Here is a 19871-nt window from a genome sequence, read left to right as displayed (position 1 = left end):
TACTGGGGAAGAGCGGAGGGCATTTCCAAGTAGCTCCAGAAAGAGTGAAGCGGCTGGGCCAAAGCCGAAAGGACGTTCAGCTGTGGATGTATCTGGAAGCGAAAAGAAGGTCTGATGCTGTAAAGGACAATATTGTATAGGTACCTGGAATGTAAGATCTATGAACCAAGGCAAGCTGGATGTGGTCAAACATGAGATGACAAGATTGAATGTCGACATCTTGGGAATCAGCGAATTGAAATGGACAGGAATGGGTGAATTTAATTCAGGTGACCATTATATCTACTACTGTGGCCAAGAAACCCTTAGAAGAAATGGAGTTGCACTCAAAGTGAATAAGAGAGTGGGAAAGGCAGTAATGGGGTACAACCTCAAAAACGACAGAATGATCTCAGTGCGTATCCAAGGCAAACCATTCAACATCACAGTAATCCAAGTCTATGCCCCAACCACTGATGCCGAGGAAGCTGAAGTTGACCGGTTCTATGAAGACCTACAACACCTTCTAGAACTAGCACCAAAAAAAGATGTCCTTTTCATCATAGGGGATTGGAATGCTAAAGTAGGAAGTCAAGGAGTAATCGGAATAACAGGCAAGTTTGGCCTTGGAGCACAAAATGAAGCAGGGCAAAGGCTAATAGAATTCTGTCAAGAGAACAAGCTAGTCATAGCAAACCCTCTTTTCCAACAACACAAGAGACGACTCTACACATGGACATCACCAGATGGTCAATACCGAAACCAGATTGATTACATACTTTGCAGCCAAAGATGGAGAAGCTCTATACAGACAGCAAAAACAAGACCAGGAGCTGACTGTGGCTCAGATCATGAGCTTCTTACTGCAAAATTTAGGCTTAAATTGAAGAATGTAGGGAAAACCACTAGACCACTCAGGTATGACTTAGATCATATTCCTTGTGAGTACACAGTGAAGGTGATGAATAGATTTAGAGGGTTAGATTTGGTAGACAGAGTGCCTGAAGAACTATGGACGGAGGTCTGTAACATTGTACAGGAGGCAGCAACTAAAACCATCCCAAGGAAAAAGAAATGCAAGAAAGCAAAATGCTGTCTGACGAGGCATTACAAATAGCTGTGGAAAGAAGGAATGTGAAAAGCAAGGGTGAAAGGGAAAGATATAAGCAACTGAATGCAGATTTCCAGAGAATAGCAAGGAGAGATAAGAAGGCCTTCTTAAATGAACAGTGCAAAGAAATTGAGGAAAACAATAGAATGGGGAAGACTAGAGATCTCTTCAAGAAAATTGAAGATATCAAAGGAAACTTTAGTGCAAAGATGGGCATGATAAAGGACAAAAAAGGCAGGGACCTAACAGAAGCAGAAGAGATTAAGAAGAGGTGGCAAGAATACACAGAAGAACTATACAAGAAAGATCTTAATGTCCCTGATGTCCATCCTGGTGTGGTCACGGACCTTGAGCCAGACATCCTAGAGAGTGAAGTCAAGTGGGCCTTAGGAAGCACTGCTAACAACAAAGCTAGTGGAGATGACAGTATTCCAGCTGAGTTATTTAAAATACTAAAAGATGATGGTGTTAAAGTGCTGCACTCAATATGCCAGCAAGTTTGGAAAATGCAACAGTGGCCACGGGATTGGAAAAGGTCAGTTTACGTTCCAATTCCAAAGAAGGGCAATGCCAAAGAATGCTCAAACTATCGCACAATTGCACTCATTTCACATGCTAGCAAGGTTATGCTCAAAATCCTACAAGCTAGGCTTCAGCAGTACATGAACCGAGAACTACCGGATGTACAAGCTGGGTTTCGAAGAGGCAGAGGAACTAGAGGTCAAATTGCCAACATTTGCTGGATCATGGAGAAAGCACAAGAGTTCCAGAAAAATATCTACTTCTGCTTCATTGACTATGCAAAAGCCTTCGATTGTGTGGATCACAACAAACTCTGGCAAATTCTTAAAGAGATGGGGGTACCAGACCATCTTACCTGTCTCCTGAGAAATCTGTATGCGGGCCAAGAAGCAACAGTTAGAACCAGTCATGGAACAACCGATTGGTTCAAAATAGGGAAAGGAGTACGACAAGGCTGTATACCGTCACCCTGCTTATTTAACCTGTATGCAGAGTACATGATGAGAAATGCCAGGTTGGAAGAATCACAAGCCGGAATTAAGATTGCAGGGAGAATCATCAATAACCTCAGATATGCAGACGATACCACCCTAATGGCAGAAAGTGAAGAAGAACTAAAGGGCCTCTTGATGAGGGTGAAGGAGGAGAGTGCGAAAGCTGCCTTGAAACTCAACATTAAAAAAACTAAGATCATGGCATCTGGACCCATCAATTCCTGGCAAATAGAAGGGGTAGAAATGGAAGCAGTAACAGACTTCATTTATTTGGACTCCAAGATCACTGCAGACGGAGACTGCAGCCATGAAATTAAAAGACGCTTGCTCCTTGGGAAGAAAGCTATGGCAAGCCTAGATAGCATATTAAAAAGCAGAGATGTCACCTTGCCGACAAAGATCCGCATAGTCAAAGCTATGGTTTTTCCAGTAGTAATGTATGGCTGTGAGAGCTGGACCATAAAGAAGGCTGAGCGCCGAAGAATTGATGCCTTTGAACTGTGGTGCTGGAGAAGACTCTTAAGAGTCCCCTGGACTGCTAGGAGGTCAAACCAGTCAATCTTAAAGGAAATCAACCCTGATTGCTCATTGGAAGGATTGATAATGAAGCTCAAGCTCAGATACTTTGGTCACCTAATGCGAAGAGAGGAGTCTTTGGAAAAGACCCTGATGCTGGGAAAGATTGAAGGCAAAAGGAGAAGAGGACGGCAGAGGATGAGATGGTTAGATAGCATCACTGAAGCAATGAGCATGAAACTGAGCAAACTTAGGGAGGCAGTGAAGGACAGGAAGGCCTGGCGCAATATGGTTTATGGGGTCACGAAGAGTCGGACACAACTTAATGACTGAACAACAACAACAAGCAATTTGTTGTAATCTGCATAGTAAAAAGCCTTTGTGTAATCAATAAAACAAAAAATGCATCTTTTTGGAACTATTTTGCCTTTTCCATTAACCACTAGATGTTAGAAATGTGATCTCAAGTGCCTCTGCCTTTTCTGAATTCAGCTTGTACTTTTGGCAATTCCCCTCCATGTACTGTTGAGGACTCCAAAATACTGAGCATTAGCTTAGTAGTATGTGGGATAAGTGCAACTATTCAGTAGTTTGAGCATTTGTTAGGAGCTGCCCTTTTTTTGGTACTGGAATATAAATTGGTCACACACCCCATATAGAATCATTTTATATGATGTTAAACAGTTCTGCTGGTATTTCATCAACTCTTAAAGCTTTGCTGTTTCTAGTGCCCATGTATCTTCACTTTCCAGATTGTATGGCTCCAGTTATATCTTTTTTTTTCCTCCAGTAAGATCTTTACCTTCTTTATCTTTTATCATGCTCATTCTTGAAGAAAAGATTCCAAAGATTTCTGAGATAGGGTGGGATAGATTGCAATTATTCAAGTTATACTTCAGTAACTGTGATATTTAAGCTTCAAATTATTAAAAGAATTCAAACAGTGTCTCCCATTTTAATTTATTACTATTTTTCTATTATATTACATAACATGCTTTACTTTGTATGTCCTAATGGGACTCTTTTGAGACCAAAGGACAACTCATAAATGTTATAAATGATAATTTAAAAATCAGTGCAAAATAAAAGCAGCAGCTTTGGACTGAAATGCACCATTGATTCTTCATACAACCCTACAGAATGAAAGATGAAATTGTTTAGAATAAGATTCCTACAACAGTGTCTCATATTTTCTAATCATTCATATTTTAAAAAAGGGCACGAGAAAGCAGACTTTACTGAGATAAGAGAGATCCATTTCAAGCATATCAAAGCATCTGAACAAATCAGAACATCCAAATGATTGGGAGTACTATTAAAAAAATCCTTACAGTCTGCAGGTATCAATCATGGATAACCAGTTGTGGCCCACAATAAGAGATTTTATCTCACACAATATCATTACAACATTTTCTGGTTTCATGCATAAGGAATTAAAAATGTTTTCAGACCCCATCTGCGTAATGTTACTTTTCGTACAAGGCTCAGTTGTGGGCTCCATAAAATGTGAAATTGTTCCTGCTGGGTGAAGTCATAACAGATTCCTTTCCACTTGTAGAAGCTCCAGACTCGATTGCAAAATACATTTCTGCTCTCTAGGAAATAGATGATGATGCAACCCTATGACTATGCAATTCTCAGAGATAATCACAAAACAATGGTAGTTCAAGGTCAAAAAGTTTATTATGAAAACCAGTTCAAATCCCACTTTCCCTGAATAATTCATAACTACTCTTAACATGTGAGAGCCCACAGTGACAGAAGCAAGATAGTTAGCAATAAAGCAAGGTTTCATATCGGTGTAACAGAAATCAGAGGTTTAAAAAAAAACAGGATTAATTTTACAGAGTTTTCAAACTATCAGGCTGAATCCAAGTAAGAAATTTACCTTAATAACATAATAAGTCTGAGTTTGCTCCTCTTCTCCTTCTGGAGGCATCATGACAATGGTAATAATTTCATATCTACTTTTCAGTTTCTCAATTTTACTCAGTCGCTCGTGAAATTCTGAACTAATTGGAGGAGAAAATGAAAAATAAATCAACTCAGATGTTTGACAGGAAAAAAATTTGTTATTTTTATTTATGAACTTACAAACTGGTTTGACTGAGACTACATAGTTGTCATAGCTCTCAAACATGAGATTATTTTCTTTAAAAAACTAGGCCTGTGATCTTTTAATTTTTATTTTGGAGTGAGAGAGGCAGAATATGGTTAGCACTGAAGCATGTAAATAAATTCTTTTCAATCAAATCTATTAAATCTTTGTAGTGAGCCCACTTTTTATTTGATCTCGTGTCCCTAAACTCAGGCTGCAAACTACATGCAAACATGCTTGGCTCTTAGTTATCCTGAGAACAAACAAACTAGAGAAGGAGTAACTGGGGACACAGAATAGTCCTTAATCAAGAAGGTTATTAGAGGAAATCATCAAAACACGTTTGTTGGTTCAAACAGGAACAACATATAACACTGAGGGGACAGGGCACGATGTGCCCTGCCTTTTCACAAAACTGAGTCCCAAATCTTGTAACAAGCAACTCATCTGGATTACTCCTGGGGATAGTTTTTGCCTCCAATAAGACAGTTGATGAACCCTAAGTAGAGTGACTGATACATTATCTCCATTTTGTGACAATGGTAGTAATACTTAATTGGCTCCAAATTCTCCATACTTTTTCAAAAAAGAAAAAGATGGTATTGCATTGCAAATCCCTGCATCATGGGGAGTAACTATCAAGTGAATCTTACCCAAATATTTAAAGGTTTGGCATTTCAGTCCTACAGCTGCAAAAGCTGCCCCCTGCTGATTATATCTTAATATTGCCACTGCTAGAAGAGAATAAGCAACAGCAGGAAACAACCTCAAATCAAATTATATACAAGTGCCAATTAGTAATGTAATTATCAACGGAAAAACACAGAGTCTGCCTGTTTGGCGAAAGAGTAAGCTCCAGTCATACTAAATCACTCTAATTTCCTATTGCGTGGGTTGTGGATGGAAAAGGAGGGTGGGGAAAAGAGTGCCAGATCAGCTGGCTGAATGTTCATTTCCCAGTTGGGTTTAACCACCTGCTGTACAAAGATTCTTGTTTCTCGTTACTTAAAGTTGTGGAAACAGGACTTTCTAGTTCCTGCCTTGTGACTGGTAATTTACTGTCAAGTGTTTTAGGTTCATTTCTGTTATACATTTAAGTTCCTGATATGAGAATTATGCATGAGAGAATTTTGAGGGTTAGCTTTTGCTTCTGCCATATTTCTGTATTAGAATGTAACATAAAGGAAATCTGAAGGACCAGAAGAATATATTTTATAAAAAGAGAAGCAAATGCAATTTCAGAAAAGTAAGGTTGCAGACTATGAGTTCACTGGCAGAACTTTGGCTAAATACTAGCTGGGTTCAAATTTCAAACTATGCTAGAAAGTGTTCTGTTTAGCTTTATGTATGAACCCAACCCCTATGCTTATTAGGCTGCTGTGGCTTGCTCACTAAGTCACACAGCTAAAAACTACGGCTTAGATGATATGTGAACCCAGGCAATCTCTCATTAAGACACCCTTGAGAGATTAAATGAGAGGCTTTAGAGCTTCTTGGAGGAAAAGGTGGGATAATGCAGTAAGAAAACAAAGTGTACTGTTGGTTGTTCTGAGCTATGAATGCTTGTGTTCACTAAACCATTGATGGTGAGGAAAACAGGCTGAGCACTTCTAAACCACTGAGAAATGGACAAGTTGTTCTTCCGTGCAGTTTAAGAGGCTGTTGAAACATTTTTATGAGCAGCTGCTCAAAGGCAGCAAACGTGACCTGTGCAATTGTCACAGAGTCCCTGAATACCAGATACACTCTTGAAAGCAGATACTGCTCTCAGCTTTGTGGAGTGATTACCTCAGAGTCTGACGCTCTTGCTCTATGAGTCGTATCTGAGTCTCAATCATTTCTTTATGAACTTTGATATCAGCAGTTCTCTCCTCCATTGCTGTTTTTAACCGCTGTTTCCGTTTCTCAAGAGAGAGAACTTTCTCTGCCTTATTGTACAGCATATCTCTTACACGTTTCAGTTCCAGCTTTAAGAGATTGTCTTCAATCATCAAATCCTTCCATTGATAGAACAGAAAGAATATATGCATCGTGAGGTCTGATGCAAGTATGCAAGTCAGCATTTGTGTGATGACATGTTGCCATTTGCCCCGCCTGACTCCCCTTAGATACCCATGCTTGTAAAAATATAACTTTTGTTTTGAAAACGCTGAATACTATAAATGCCCACAATTGTGACATAGAAAATTGTGTACAAGGTTAGTCTGTCAGCACAAGGTAAAACACTTATTTCAGGCAGCAAAGTTGTTATTTGTTAAACACTTGTTAAAAACATTTATGGTTTGCATTTGAAAAACTATCACACCTGCTTTTCGGCTCTGGCTTTTTTTAATAACTTTTCTGATTTGTCTGTGAAAAGGTTTATCTCATCCACTCTAGTATTCAAGCCAGCCATTTCTTCTCCAGTTTTACTTATGGCCAAATTGATAAAATGGATATCACTCTGGAAAGAAACAAACAAAAATATAACTTTTGTTTTGAAAACACTGAATACTATAAATGCCCACAATTGTGACATAGAAAATTGTGTCCTTTCAGTTTAGCCAGGAACACATTAAACAAAAGTCATCCATGTCAGAAGGCATGGTTTGCAGTCTCTCATCTTAATGTTGTTTTGTTTTGTTTTAGGTTACATTGGTACCAGTTCTTCATTCCAAATAGATTAGAAATATATTTGTAGCATTTTCATGCAAAACAGGATTTATATAGATGACGAACAATTCCTTAGGTATTGCTGTAAATGCCACAAAACATCTTCTCATGAAAAAGTCACATTACCTGAAGTTTCTTCTGCTGTGATTGTAAAGTATTGTATTCCAGTTTCTTTTCGTCCAGCATCTTTACTAGTTCAGCAACTCTGGCTTCTAAAATTTGCTTTTCATCTGTGTTAAGTTCCCCTTGCAAGCGTGACAGCCTTCTCTCCACTTGCTGTATATAAAAATCCTGTTGAAGTATTTTAAGCAAGAAATAAAATTAGCAGAAAGGCCAAAAAAAAGCCCTGATGAGTAATTTTCTAAAATATAATCAAGCACCCCTAAATAGGGAGGCTTCTAGTTGAGGGCAGGTAATCCTTGGGTTACAATGGCAATTGGGACTGGAACTGCCAACACTAAGTGATGTGGACATAAAGCACGATGTCATGTGATCACATTGCTTAGAGTGGCAATTCCAGCAGTCCCGGTTGCCATCATTAAGCGAGGACTGCACGGGTCATTAAATGAGGACATCATGTGGCTGCAACTTCTGACTTCCTACTGGCTTCCCCATTGACTTTGTTTGTGGGAAGCCAGCAGGGAATGTCGGAAATCGCCATCACGTGACCACGGCTTGTTGCAATGTCGTTCGTAATTGCGAGCCAGGTGTCAAGTGTCCAGATCGCAATCATGTGACCATGGGGATGTTGGAAGAGCTGGAACTCCAAGGACCAGTCATAAGTCCCAAGTTTAAACAGTCGCTGAATGAGTGGTCCTAACCCAAGGACCATCTGTAGCAATTTTACCACTTCCAGTGATTTTAAAGTGGTGTACAGGATTTATACATAAAATAATAGCAAGATTTGGATACATTCATCTCTTGTATTCCTTCAGAAATAACTTGAAGCAGCCAAGGTAAATGTGATGGAATTACCTACGAAGAGGAGGGTGATGTGAGAGATCAAGGCTATCAGGAAGAAAGGGGTGCATTCCAAAGACAACACAGTCCGCAGGGGGAGAGTACGAAGTGAAAGAGGTTCAAGATAGCCACTCCCTAGAATCTCCCAGGGTATATCCAATTGTTGCAATAGTATAGATTTAGTCTGGCAAGATTTTGTCTATAAGGTATAAGCAAAAAAAGGAACTCTACTCAACTGGACTGTTTCACTGTTGTTCTTGGGCTGGGCCTGACAGTAAATTTTTGAAAGAACAGAAGAGATGAATGTACCCAATTCTTACTATTTGTTAAAAAAATTAGATGCCTAACTTCTCTGCAAGAGGGGCAAAAAGCTGTTTTGTGAAGTGTACCATCCAATTTAAAACATATTGATTTGGAATTAAATGGAATTCCGTTTCAAGCAAACTGTTTTCTTTCCTAGTTATAAATGGTATCATTGATAACCAATTAAACTTTATTTCAGGTAAACAGAATTTATGACTGAAAGAGTAGAATAATAAATCGATTATTTCGCAATTCAACATAACCTCCCTCTAGGTTTAACTTACAGATGTACTTACAGATGTTAATGCGTAAGCTACACAATTTATTCCACAGGAGATAATTGTAAATAAGGGATTGATTAAACAGCTAGACTTAACATTTCCTCTCCAGAATATCCTGGAGGGGCCATCTGCCACAGACAAAAGGTTAAGAATTAGAGAATGAAAGGTCATTATCATGCCCTTCTCCAATCTTCATTTTTTGCTTATTTTATCTTGCTTCCTAATCTTGTAAAGAATCCTTTTTTGCATTCCTTTTCCTGAAACATTTTTGGCACTATCACCTTGGTTAGAAACCAGCTGTATTATTGAGGAAAACAGAAACTGAAATGCTTAATTTAACCCAATGATTTTAAAACTCTGTTAGTCATTTTTTCACTTATGCATAATTTTTTGTGATTTACTGCCATCTTACTATAAGATTAAATCAAATCCATATATCTGTAGATATGCACACAAACAAATCTTACCTGATTATACATGAGTTCTTGCTGGTTAAGTGCTTCTAAATCCAATCGCCATAATCGGTTCTGAAGATTTTTTTTCTGTCCGCGATGTCCTTCAATTAAAGATGCAATACTCTTTTCATTTTCCTTAAGGGTTTTCAACTCCTTTGTTTTCTTGAAATGTGCATCTCTCAATTGCAATGCCTGTGCCTCTTTTTCCTGATGGTATTAAAATGACAATATGTGAATGCTTATAAACATTTTATACATTTTTTTCTAAATTTGAGATTGTAATGATTAAATAGGATGTGAATCTAACAAAATTTTGATTAGCTATTTCAATATCTTGGACAGGTTCTGTGCTTCTTTTGAATATGAAGCTATTCTGCTCTATTACTTTTGATACTCTTTCATTGATACTTCCATTTCCCTTTTATTTCAGATGAGCCATATCCATTTAGCCTAACTCTTCCTACTTGCTTGCTGCTTCATTTTCTTGAAGGTCAACAATGCAGGACAAATATAAAATCTATCTAATTTGCAGACCACATATATCTTAAGAAAAGAAACAAATGCATCCATACCTTTATAAACTTCACACTGCATCTTTTCATACTGAATTAAAAGATATGGCAAATAAACATGCGTGGCTAATTCTGATGGAAAGCTACGTTTCAGCTAACACTTTGCAGACACTATTCTAGAACACTCCATCTTTGTTAAACTGGAATTACTATGCTTGCATTATCTCGGGTTATCAGTCACCCATACAAAGAAGTTTAACTACACTATTTGGAATTATATATATCATCTACTGAATCATCTTACATCATATAAATGATTTTACGATTTTCATTTTAAAAAGTTAAAGATCTATAAATGCTAATGCACATTAAAAAAAAATTATACTTATACAAACCAGGGCTTAAAGTGCATTCTATTACAATGACACTTAAGAATTAATAATATAATACTTTTGAACATCTTGCTAATCCACAATACAGTTTATTTGTTTCACTTTGGGGTAATGTGTGAATCCAGGCACTATGGTTTATAGACCAAGCATTTTGTCTTGGTATACTGTATTTTGTTAATCAGGGCATTATGATTTCTTTTCAACATACCATAATTAAAACAAATTATGATGTAACATAAAATGTGAACCAAGTGCATAATTCTTATATGAAAAAGAATAATTAGAGTACAGCACAGGTCTTGCTATGTCATTACAAAATTATGATCTGGCACATCTGAGAAAGTCACTTCAAGAGTATCATTGGGAGACTGGTAGCAAAGCTTAAGGTTTAGAGAGAATTTTGTTGTACAACCCCTTAGAGTAATTCCCATAAAATATTTTGTTAGAGCTTCCTTCATGTTATGTGATAGTTATAGCAGATAGCAAAACCTATTTGCTTCATCTGTTTAGGTAGCCTGCAATTTCTGGAGCTTCAATCCCCATCCCAACCACAACTGAAAACAATTATTTAAATAATATTATACAGGCTTTATTCAAATAACAAAACATTGCAGGAAATTTTGAAATAATAAGTGCTTTTACCTTTACATTTCTTTCTTTCTCTTTTAGAAGTTCCTCCATTTTGCATGCTTTTTCTTCTTCACTTAATGCTTGGTGTGTCACAAATTTCAATTTATTTGTAAGACTATCATTCTGGTCCTGAATCAAGTTTAGCCTAAAGCAGAGTTTATAATATGAAAAATTATGTTACATATAAATATCTGAGTACTGTAGAGAGGTTAAAATTATTCATACGATTGTTAAAAAAATCACGTACGAAATCTTGCTTATTAGATGCAAGCCAAATATTAGGCATTTTAAAAATAATTTTAATGACAAAACCACATTAAAACATACCATTCCATTTTATTATGCATTAAGAAAGAAAGAAAAACATATAAGTAAGCTTTTGTTAAAAGAAATCTGATGGGAATCTGTTTGTTTTCCAGGATGCAGAAGATAAGTGGAGTACTGCCATATTAATATTGACTCAAATATAAACTTTGGGAAGGGGGAATTAGACAATATTATTAATTAATTTCCATTTATTACCACCTTTCCATCCCCAGGATACTCAACGTAACTAATAAACAAAACGGTAATCTGAAAAGAGTTAACATCTAGTTAAAATCAGCAGTCAAAGTTACATCAATCCAACTCAAAAGCCTCTCTGCTCAGAGAGATAGAGATTTTATCGTGTTGTGGGGTTGATCCAGACTATACTGAATCTTGCATTAGACATTTTACCCCTGCACACAGGGTTACTAACATTATAGGTTTTTTATTTTAAAATGTAATAAATCTGCCTTTCCTTCATTAATAGAAAAAAGAAGAGATAGAAGGTGGAAGGAAAACATGGAGGTTTATGTCAGAAGATGTTGTCTAATGCCAGTAAAATTCTGTGAATGAGGTAGGGTAAACACTCAATGAAAATTCATCTGAAGCTATCCCAACTACAGTATGTACCCATCTCTTATATTTCTATTTAGTTCAAATATAGCTTAGGTTTATATAATACATTTAACTAAGTCATTTAATAGATAGCAACCAGCCTTCCTTGTGACATTATGGTGCAGCGCTGTTCAAGTTCTTTGTACATTTATTTCAGGATTTTTTAAAGCAATTAATTAATGCATACCTTAGAGTTTTTTCCTGGATTTCTTTCTTAAGGTTGGCTACAGTGGTTCTCACTGATTCTAGTTCAGAAGCTGTTCCATCCACAGTAGCTTTTAGTGTATCCAGCTAAAGAAGACATGTGAAATTATAAGGAACATCCGAGTGGTTCTTAAAGAACAATGTTGCTTGCCCTTTTGGGAAATGCAGAGATTTTATCTTTACATTTTTTAAAACAATTTTACAATTTAATAATTTGATGCTGGAAAAAAATCTATTTTGGGAACACAAGCATTTTCATAACCTTTAATTTACCATGCATATATCATTTCAACAGCATTGTCATCCAAAGCTTTTGTGTGAATGGGAAATAAGCAAATAATCCTTATATCAATGATACTGTTCTCTGCAGGATGTGCAGTCCAAAACATTTGAACCACAGTGTTCAAATTATATTCCTGTTCCTATTCTAAGAGATTCCCTTTCTCACTCTGTAGTCAGAATCACTGCCTGTGCTGTTAAGTTCCAATGACATGTTTACACATAAATTCTAACCTGAAAGATAATGAAGAACATAATTCATATACCAGTTTATGCATAAATTACCTCATTTTGGAGTACATTCCTATTATTCTCCTCTGTCTGGTATTCTAGTCTCAGTTTGGCAGCTTGTCGATCAGCTATGGAAATTCTCTTCTCATACTCCATGTTGTTCCCACTCTCGTTTGCCAAAAACTGGACTTTGTCTTTAAGCACACTTTCCTTTGCACGGATTGTTCTTCTTGCTTGTGCTAGAAGCTATCAATAGAACATGAATGAATGAATATGCAGTAAACCAGATACCACAAACATTCTAACTAAAATTAGGAAAGCAGTATTGTCTTTTTTGTGGGGATCTCACAAAATGTGCATTATAGAGTAAGATGCATCATAAAACATAGCAGAATTATTAAAAAATAACATATATATAAAAAAGGAAGGCTCGTTAGTTCAGAAGACATTCCATAATTTAGAAATAAAATCCAAGAAAAAATTACCAAGGCACAGTTGTCTATTTCTTGGTCCCTTTTCTGCATTTGTTCTATAGTGTTTTCCCACTGTCCAATAAGGTCTTGTCTTTCATGATGAACCCTGCGGAAGTCTTCGGATGTTTTGTCCAATTCGATCTGTAAAGAGAATGATACTAGTTAGTAAGATATTCATAAGGAACACTTAAAATTTTACTATAAAATTAATTCTTTAGCCTTGTGAACAAACCTGAGCAGCTAAGGTTTCTGTAAGTTCATTGTCAAGAATTTTGTGTCTATTATTACACTGAGCTGTCAGCATCTCGATCTGTAGAGTCAATTTCTGAAAATAAAGAATGATCAAGCTTATTCTTTTAAACAGTAACTCCAAAAGTAAAATATAGCTAGGAACTACTAAGCATTACCATTGTTATATTGTTCAAAAGAAGCCCATTATAGAATCCTCTGGGTTTAAGAAAGCTCAAAGAAACTGGGCTGTTTACAAAGTGTTAAAATAAAACATTTAAAACAAGAAAACAACACGCAACAAAAAAGAGCAAAGATAGCAGAGATAACAAATCACAATGGGAACAAAGAAAAAGAAGGAAAGGGAGCTTCAATCATGCTTGCCAAAGGCCTGGCCGAAGGGCCAGGACTTCAGGGCCCTTCGAAACACCAGTAGAGTGGGGGCTGTTCAAATCTCAGGGGGAATCTCATTCCAGTCCAGATAGATGGCACTGTTTAATCGAAGAACCTGGAGCATGCCAACCCTGCCAGATTGGATCAGCCAGGCAGATACTATGGGAGACAGGCGGTTCCTCAAGTAACCAAGCCCTATGCCATAGTGATTATTTAGTCCCTTGCTTGAACCTTATTATATATTGTTTGAAATGGAGAACTATCAGGGAGGTGAACTATTCCAATCAATTTACTCAGTACTTAATAACAGCATTTTATTTTATATATAGTAAAAAATACTTCCAACAGTTACTGTGTTTCATTTCATATTGTCTGGAATATCTTCTGCAAGTGTAGGCAATTTATAGTCTATACATGTTTCTCATTTGCAAAAAGTGCAACTTTTGAAGCCATGGGGAGCTTAGCCTATATTTCCCACCAATCTGCAGATTAACATAAGTATCTGACAATTAAGAAACTAACTGCAGGTTTCCTGCTGATATAGCAGTAGGAAACCAGTGATCTAGTCCCATACAGCCAGCTGAAGAGTTGGAAGACCTAAATTGTTGCTTGTTTCTGATAATTGCAATAGGAAACCACAGATCTGTAGATAGGTTGTTGGGAGGGAGCACTGTTACTTTGATATTCTTTCCTACTGAAAATAGTGATCCTGAGCTGAATCACTAGCCTTCCCACCTTATTACTGAGAGGGGAATTCTGCTTAACATCCTTGATTCCCACAACAGGAATAATCTGCAACCCCAGGGGAACCCTTATAGCTTTTTCCTTTTTCTCCCAGTTCATTTAACATTCATTGGGAATGGGGAGAATGCAAGAAGATGGGTATGACAGGATAATGATGTATCTGTGTCTATATATGTTTGCAGGTATGATGTAAGACAGACTTCTATTAACTCACAAAGAAAGTCCTTTTAAATGAATTGTTCCATGCTGGCTCACTGAAAGAAAGGAACTTCAGGATGGATATTATAGGCCAAGGTAGGCAATTATATATTTTGGTTTTACTTTAATGAAGTAGTGATGGGAGGTCTTAATTTGATCAAAACAACATCATAGGAGAAAAGATGCACAAACTATATTCCTAGGCAAACTTACTTACTCCAATTTTTCCCCATAACAAAAGCCCTGTAACCTAGGTTGAGACCAAAGTCAACCATTGAGCATCCAAGCCTGAGGGTAGATTAGGTTCTGAGTTTACCCATTCTTAGACCAACATCTTAACCAATAGATCACACTGGCTATCCCAGCTATCCTTCCAAATAACTTTCTCACTGAAAGGCAAAAGATATATGAATCTGCTATTTTCTTCTCAACTGGAAAAATCAGGTTTTGAAAATGGTCCAATGGTAAAAGCTTTAATAATCTAACCTTCAGATGTTCTATCCAAATTCAGGATCTCCATGATATCATTAAAATAATAGGAAACATGTTTCTAGACATCCACACATCTCCCATGTCATGGCTAATTTGATATTACATCTCTTTCCTATCCAACTTGATTCTACAAGTAACAGGGATTTTCCATCAAAATAAAACTAGAAAGGTATATTTTATAACTTTATGGGAAATATAATATACATACTCGTAATTTTCCATCATCTTGCTGTGCATATTTCTGGATTGTAAGTGCATCATTGTCTTTACGAGCAGACTCTTCTAGCCAAGCTTCTAAAGCTTGTTGGTCCCAGTTCATTTGGCACCTTAAGGCTTCCAGTTTCTGAGTCAGCTTGAAAACATTATTCTAATATTGATGGTGAAAAGAAATAAATACATAAGACAAAATTAGTATTCATATTATTATGAAATCAATAAGCCTCTTATTATTACACTGTTATAAATTCAAGGCTATTATCTGGTAAAAAAAAAAACAACCTTCAGCTTAAACAATGGCAGAATTAATTGTGTATCTTGCAGTCCTCCATTTGTTACCCAGTAATTCAAAAGCTCAGTTAACCTAGTCTGAATGTAGGCCACATTCACATGTCATGTAAATAATTAATTTTGGTTTATTAAATATGAATGTGTAGCATGTTAGTAATTTATTTTTCAGTATTTGATTTTGATCTTAAACAAAATGAAAGGTATACATAACAATTTATCTACTTAAAATTCTAAGAATATGCAAAACGTTCTGTCCCAGAGACATTGCGGAACTCCAGAATGTTTTGTTCTTCCTCTGGGTACCCGGAACTTGCCATTCCAGTGGTGATCCAGAACTATTCCAGAAGCACATACTAGGATTGGTATGATCTGGAATGTCCCAAAGTTTTCTAGTATTTCTAGCTCCTATCCTTACCTCATTCTTCTAAAATGAAGGATTAAACATGAGTGCAATGAAGGATTTCTATAGATTAATGCAACCAGATATAATTGAAGCCTTCTTCCTTTCTTATTTCCCAATAAGAAAAAATATTTAAGTCCAACTTTCCCAAACTGGAACATCCAAGACTACAAATCCCATGATTCTCCACACTGGGTGGGGATATGTAGTCCAATCTAGAAGCATCAGGTTGGGTAAGAATCTGAATTCTGTCTTTGCCTGAAGATTCTCTGATCCAATTATTTTTCCTTCCTATAAGCTACAAATGTATATACTGTATGCATTGTCTACAGCTTCATAGTATAAAATATAGTTTGCACAAGCTTCCAGGTTCAATTCCTGGCATTAAAAGGAATAGATAACATATAGACAATTAAAATAAGACCAATCAATTGCTAGACCAAGAGAAAATTCTGAATAGTTTTTCCATCTTCTATTGAAAGAGGTGCACACTATTAAAACATTTGCATCACTGAAATGACTGCTCCAAAAACCACAAAAATTTCAAATGCATTGTTGCATTGTTTTCTTTAAGGCAACAACACAGGTGAAGAATAAAAGTAGGAAAAACTAGTCTTTGACAAGGTATTTTTCAGATGCATATTGAAATATCTGAAACATACTTCCTGACAATTTTTCTTCTCTCTTATTGAAACCAAATCATTTTCTAGCTTTTGAATCTCAGTCTTCAAGCGGCCCACTTCTCTCTCTGCAATAGCTTTAAAATGCTGCTCAGTTTCAATTTCATTCTGCCTGGCTCTGAAAAGAGACTTAAAAAAAGCAGGTAATTCATTACTTTGCCAGTTTAATGAGCACTTATAATCTACAGAATCCTTTTAATGTTTCATTCTCTTTTTTAGGTATTAAAAATAAAAATGGATGTAAAATTTAAAACATATACCCAAGGAATGTTGTATAATTATAATATAACCCATTAATTCATATTTATATAAACATAAGAAGAGATCAACATTCATTCTCTCAGGTCAGTTTTTTATCCTTAGAAGACAAAAAACTGAGATGAGGTTTTGAATCCATTGCTGTAGTTTTCTGTAGCCCAGAACAGAAAAAAAGTAGAATTAATTATATTCATATAAGTTTACATCCAAGAAGCATGACTCAAGTGAACATCTTAATGACTTGATAAATCAGCAGATATTTATGTAATCTTTCCATCTGGGTATACATATCATATAACAATATTCCTTTGTATCTTCTTATACAAGATATTAATTCATCAAGGTGTTATCTACCTAGAACTAACATAATACATAAAATATGTAATTAAGCTCCCTTTTTTGTTTTATGGGGTATCATCTTATAAAAATCTATTTAAAATATATACATACATACATATACCCCCCCACACACACACATAAATATATATTATTTTGGCTCTGATTATATAAAATTGTTCATAAACTTTATTAGTAAATAATATGAAGTAGAAATGAATCTGCAGATTTTATAAATAAAAACTAAAGGAATATATTTCCAGTATTTAGATATAAATGCAACATAAAGAAATAACAAGTGCCTCGTATAAATGAGAAAAAGTATCACTCCTACTGATTTCGGGTAGTGAAATTCCACACTCAGTTTTGTTTTGGACGGGTTAAGTCCTTATCACTATGTGACTAATTCCAAATAATTATGCATAGGATTACAACTTCATGCATAATCTTAGAATATTTGTTTACAATCATATTGCATTTACTAAAATTATTGTATAGTAAGTCTGCTTAGAACTGCTAACTGAAATTAAACAGATCTATGTCTAGTCATTACTTGGGTGAGAAATTGCTTCAGACTTTTATGTATATTGCCAAATTCCACGACAGAGAAAAGTTGGATCTATGAATAATACTTATGGCAAAAATGTTAGGCATACATCAGAATAAATGCATATAAAATTGTGCTTTACAGATTATCAAAGTCTGTGACCACTTACTTGTGTTAAATCAAACTCCTGTTTGACATTTTTCAAATGTAATGTCATTGCTGTAATTCGGTCTTCATAGTCGGTCAACTGACTTTGCAAATTTGCCTTTTCTTTTTGCAATTTTTGCAGCTGTGAAGCAAAGATCAATATATTTAATGTTACAAAATACCAGAAACTGGAAGCACACAAATAACTGGACTACGCTAGAGAAGAAATATTGTTGTTTTGCAAACATAAACCTCTTCAGGGATTATTTGGAGGAAAAATAATACTTTTCCCCCCACATCGTTCTTTTAAAAAAACCAAATTATTCACAACCTAATTCAAACAATTCAAATGGGAGGTTAACAGAGTTAATAAAAACATATATTCCTACATTGTATAAAATATGTAAGATAAAATGATAAAATACTGTATACAGTAAAAACAACAAAGAGTAAAAACAATAGTAAAAATTTAAAAATATCACAGCGGAATTAAGAGATAAGTAAAATGTCTGGGGAAAATAAAGTGCCTTTATCTGGGACAGAAAAGACAATAAAAACAGCATCAGGTGTATCTCAGAATTGTGTTCCTAAGTCAGAGGGCTACAACTGAAAACGCTTACTCCTAGGTAATCTAAATCTGTACCATAAGCAGTCATATTTATTCAGACATACTCCCCATGTCATTCATCATCCCATTTTATTGGGCTATATACAACCTATAAGACATACATCCATACATATACACACACGTACAACATGGGGATATACACAGACAGAGACGCATACAGATAGACCAAATGGGCCATGTTCTGGATCATTACACTGAGTCCCAGTTGTTTGAGGTCAAACCAGGGATAAGTAGGGTCAGTGCTGCTTTGCAACTTGAACCTGGATTAGTGTAACTGGAAAGTGACAGAGCCTTCCAAGTGTATCATTTACTAAGTCAAGATGGGGCAGAATTGGAGTTGGGTGGCACATAAGTTTAATAAATTATCATTATTATTATTACGATTCTGCCCCATAATAATAATTATTATTATTCCAGGTAACATTGGGAGCTGGTTGGAAGGAGAGCACACCAGAGGAGATAACAAGAAGAGGGAGCAAAAACAAAAGAGGCTTTCCTTATCTCAGTGGATCTCCTGAACTATAGGGAAGAAATTCTGCTGCAGAGAGGGGCCAACTAAGCCACCCATTCTCCCATCTCACCTTCCTGGAGATCCATCCATCCATAGATAAATAATGCCCTCATTCTCAGGCAGAAATATAAATACAGATGAAAGAGGCGAAGACTGCCTCGTCGCCTCACTCATCTTGAGAGGTATCAGGAACCAGGTTTTTTGTTTTCCTGGTCCACCGCCTCCATTGCTGGACGTTGCGTCCAAACAAAGCGGGCCTTGAGCAACTCCCCCCCCCTCCCCGCCCCCGGCCCTTGCCTCTTCCTCCAGCGCCTTGTTTTCCTCGTTAGCAACGGGGATGGCGAACCCATCGTCCCAGTCGAGCTCGGCCAACACCGAAGCGGCGGAATCGATGCTACTGTCGCTGCCGCCTCTGCCTCTGCGGCCTTCTTCACTCATGGCGCCCCTGCCTCAGTTCGGCCTCCGCGGCTGCCGGGCCGCCGTTGGTTGTTGCCTTAGCGCTGCCTTGACAACCGATGCGCTGCCTTGACAACCGATGCGCAGATCCTCGAGTTCCGGTCCACCTGGCTCGCTCGGGCGTCTACCTCCACCCTTCCCAGCCGACTACTGGTTGCAGCCGCTGTCACTCATAGCTGGGGTTGCGGTGGTTGATGGGAATTGTAGTGCTTGGGCTGAACAGGTGGCGACAGCTGGTCGATCTTGTCTGAACTTGGAAACGAAGCATGGCTGCACTAGGTTATTCTTGGATGGGAGGCCACCAGTGGATGACAGGGCTGTAGATTAGATGGG

General features: G+C 36.8%; 1 protein-coding gene across 1 annotated transcript in view; it reads right to left on the bottom strand.

Moving 5' to 3' along the window:
* Positions 1-19536, bottom strand: part of CCDC39 (coiled-coil domain 39 molecular ruler complex subunit) — a 28812-nt gene extending 9276 nt beyond the window's left edge. The window contains exons 1-14 of the mRNA XM_088131816.1: positions 19380-19536; positions 17966-18085; positions 16638-16784; positions 15277-15435; positions 13246-13338; positions 13026-13154; positions 12595-12786; positions 12014-12117; positions 10918-11050; positions 9384-9578; positions 7499-7663; positions 7026-7163; positions 6509-6717; positions 4511-4634 (exon numbers count right to left, since the gene is read on the bottom strand). Coding sequence (XP_087987942.1) covers positions 4511-4634; positions 6509-6717; positions 7026-7163; positions 7499-7663; positions 9384-9578; positions 10918-11050; positions 12014-12117; positions 12595-12786; positions 13026-13154; positions 13246-13338; positions 15277-15435; positions 16638-16784; positions 17966-18085; positions 19380-19520 — 2049 coding nt within the window. The 5' untranslated portion in view covers positions 19521-19536. The remainder of the gene's footprint in view (positions 1-4510; positions 4635-6508; positions 6718-7025; positions 7164-7498; positions 7664-9383; positions 9579-10917; positions 11051-12013; positions 12118-12594; positions 12787-13025; positions 13155-13245; positions 13339-15276; positions 15436-16637; positions 16785-17965; positions 18086-19379) is intronic.
* Between the last annotated feature and the right edge of the window lie 335 nt (positions 19537-19871).

Source organism: Python bivittatus, unplaced genomic scaffold, assembly GCF_059951505.1.
Source record: "Python bivittatus isolate LINGU-HERP-01145 unplaced genomic scaffold, Pbiv_v1 ctg000980_np1212, whole genome shotgun sequence".
Classification (NCBI taxonomy): Eukaryota; Metazoa; Chordata; class Lepidosauria; order Squamata; family Pythonidae; genus Python; species Python bivittatus.
Note: the sequence above shows the minus strand (reverse complement) of the source record. Positions and strands in the feature narration are given on the sequence as shown.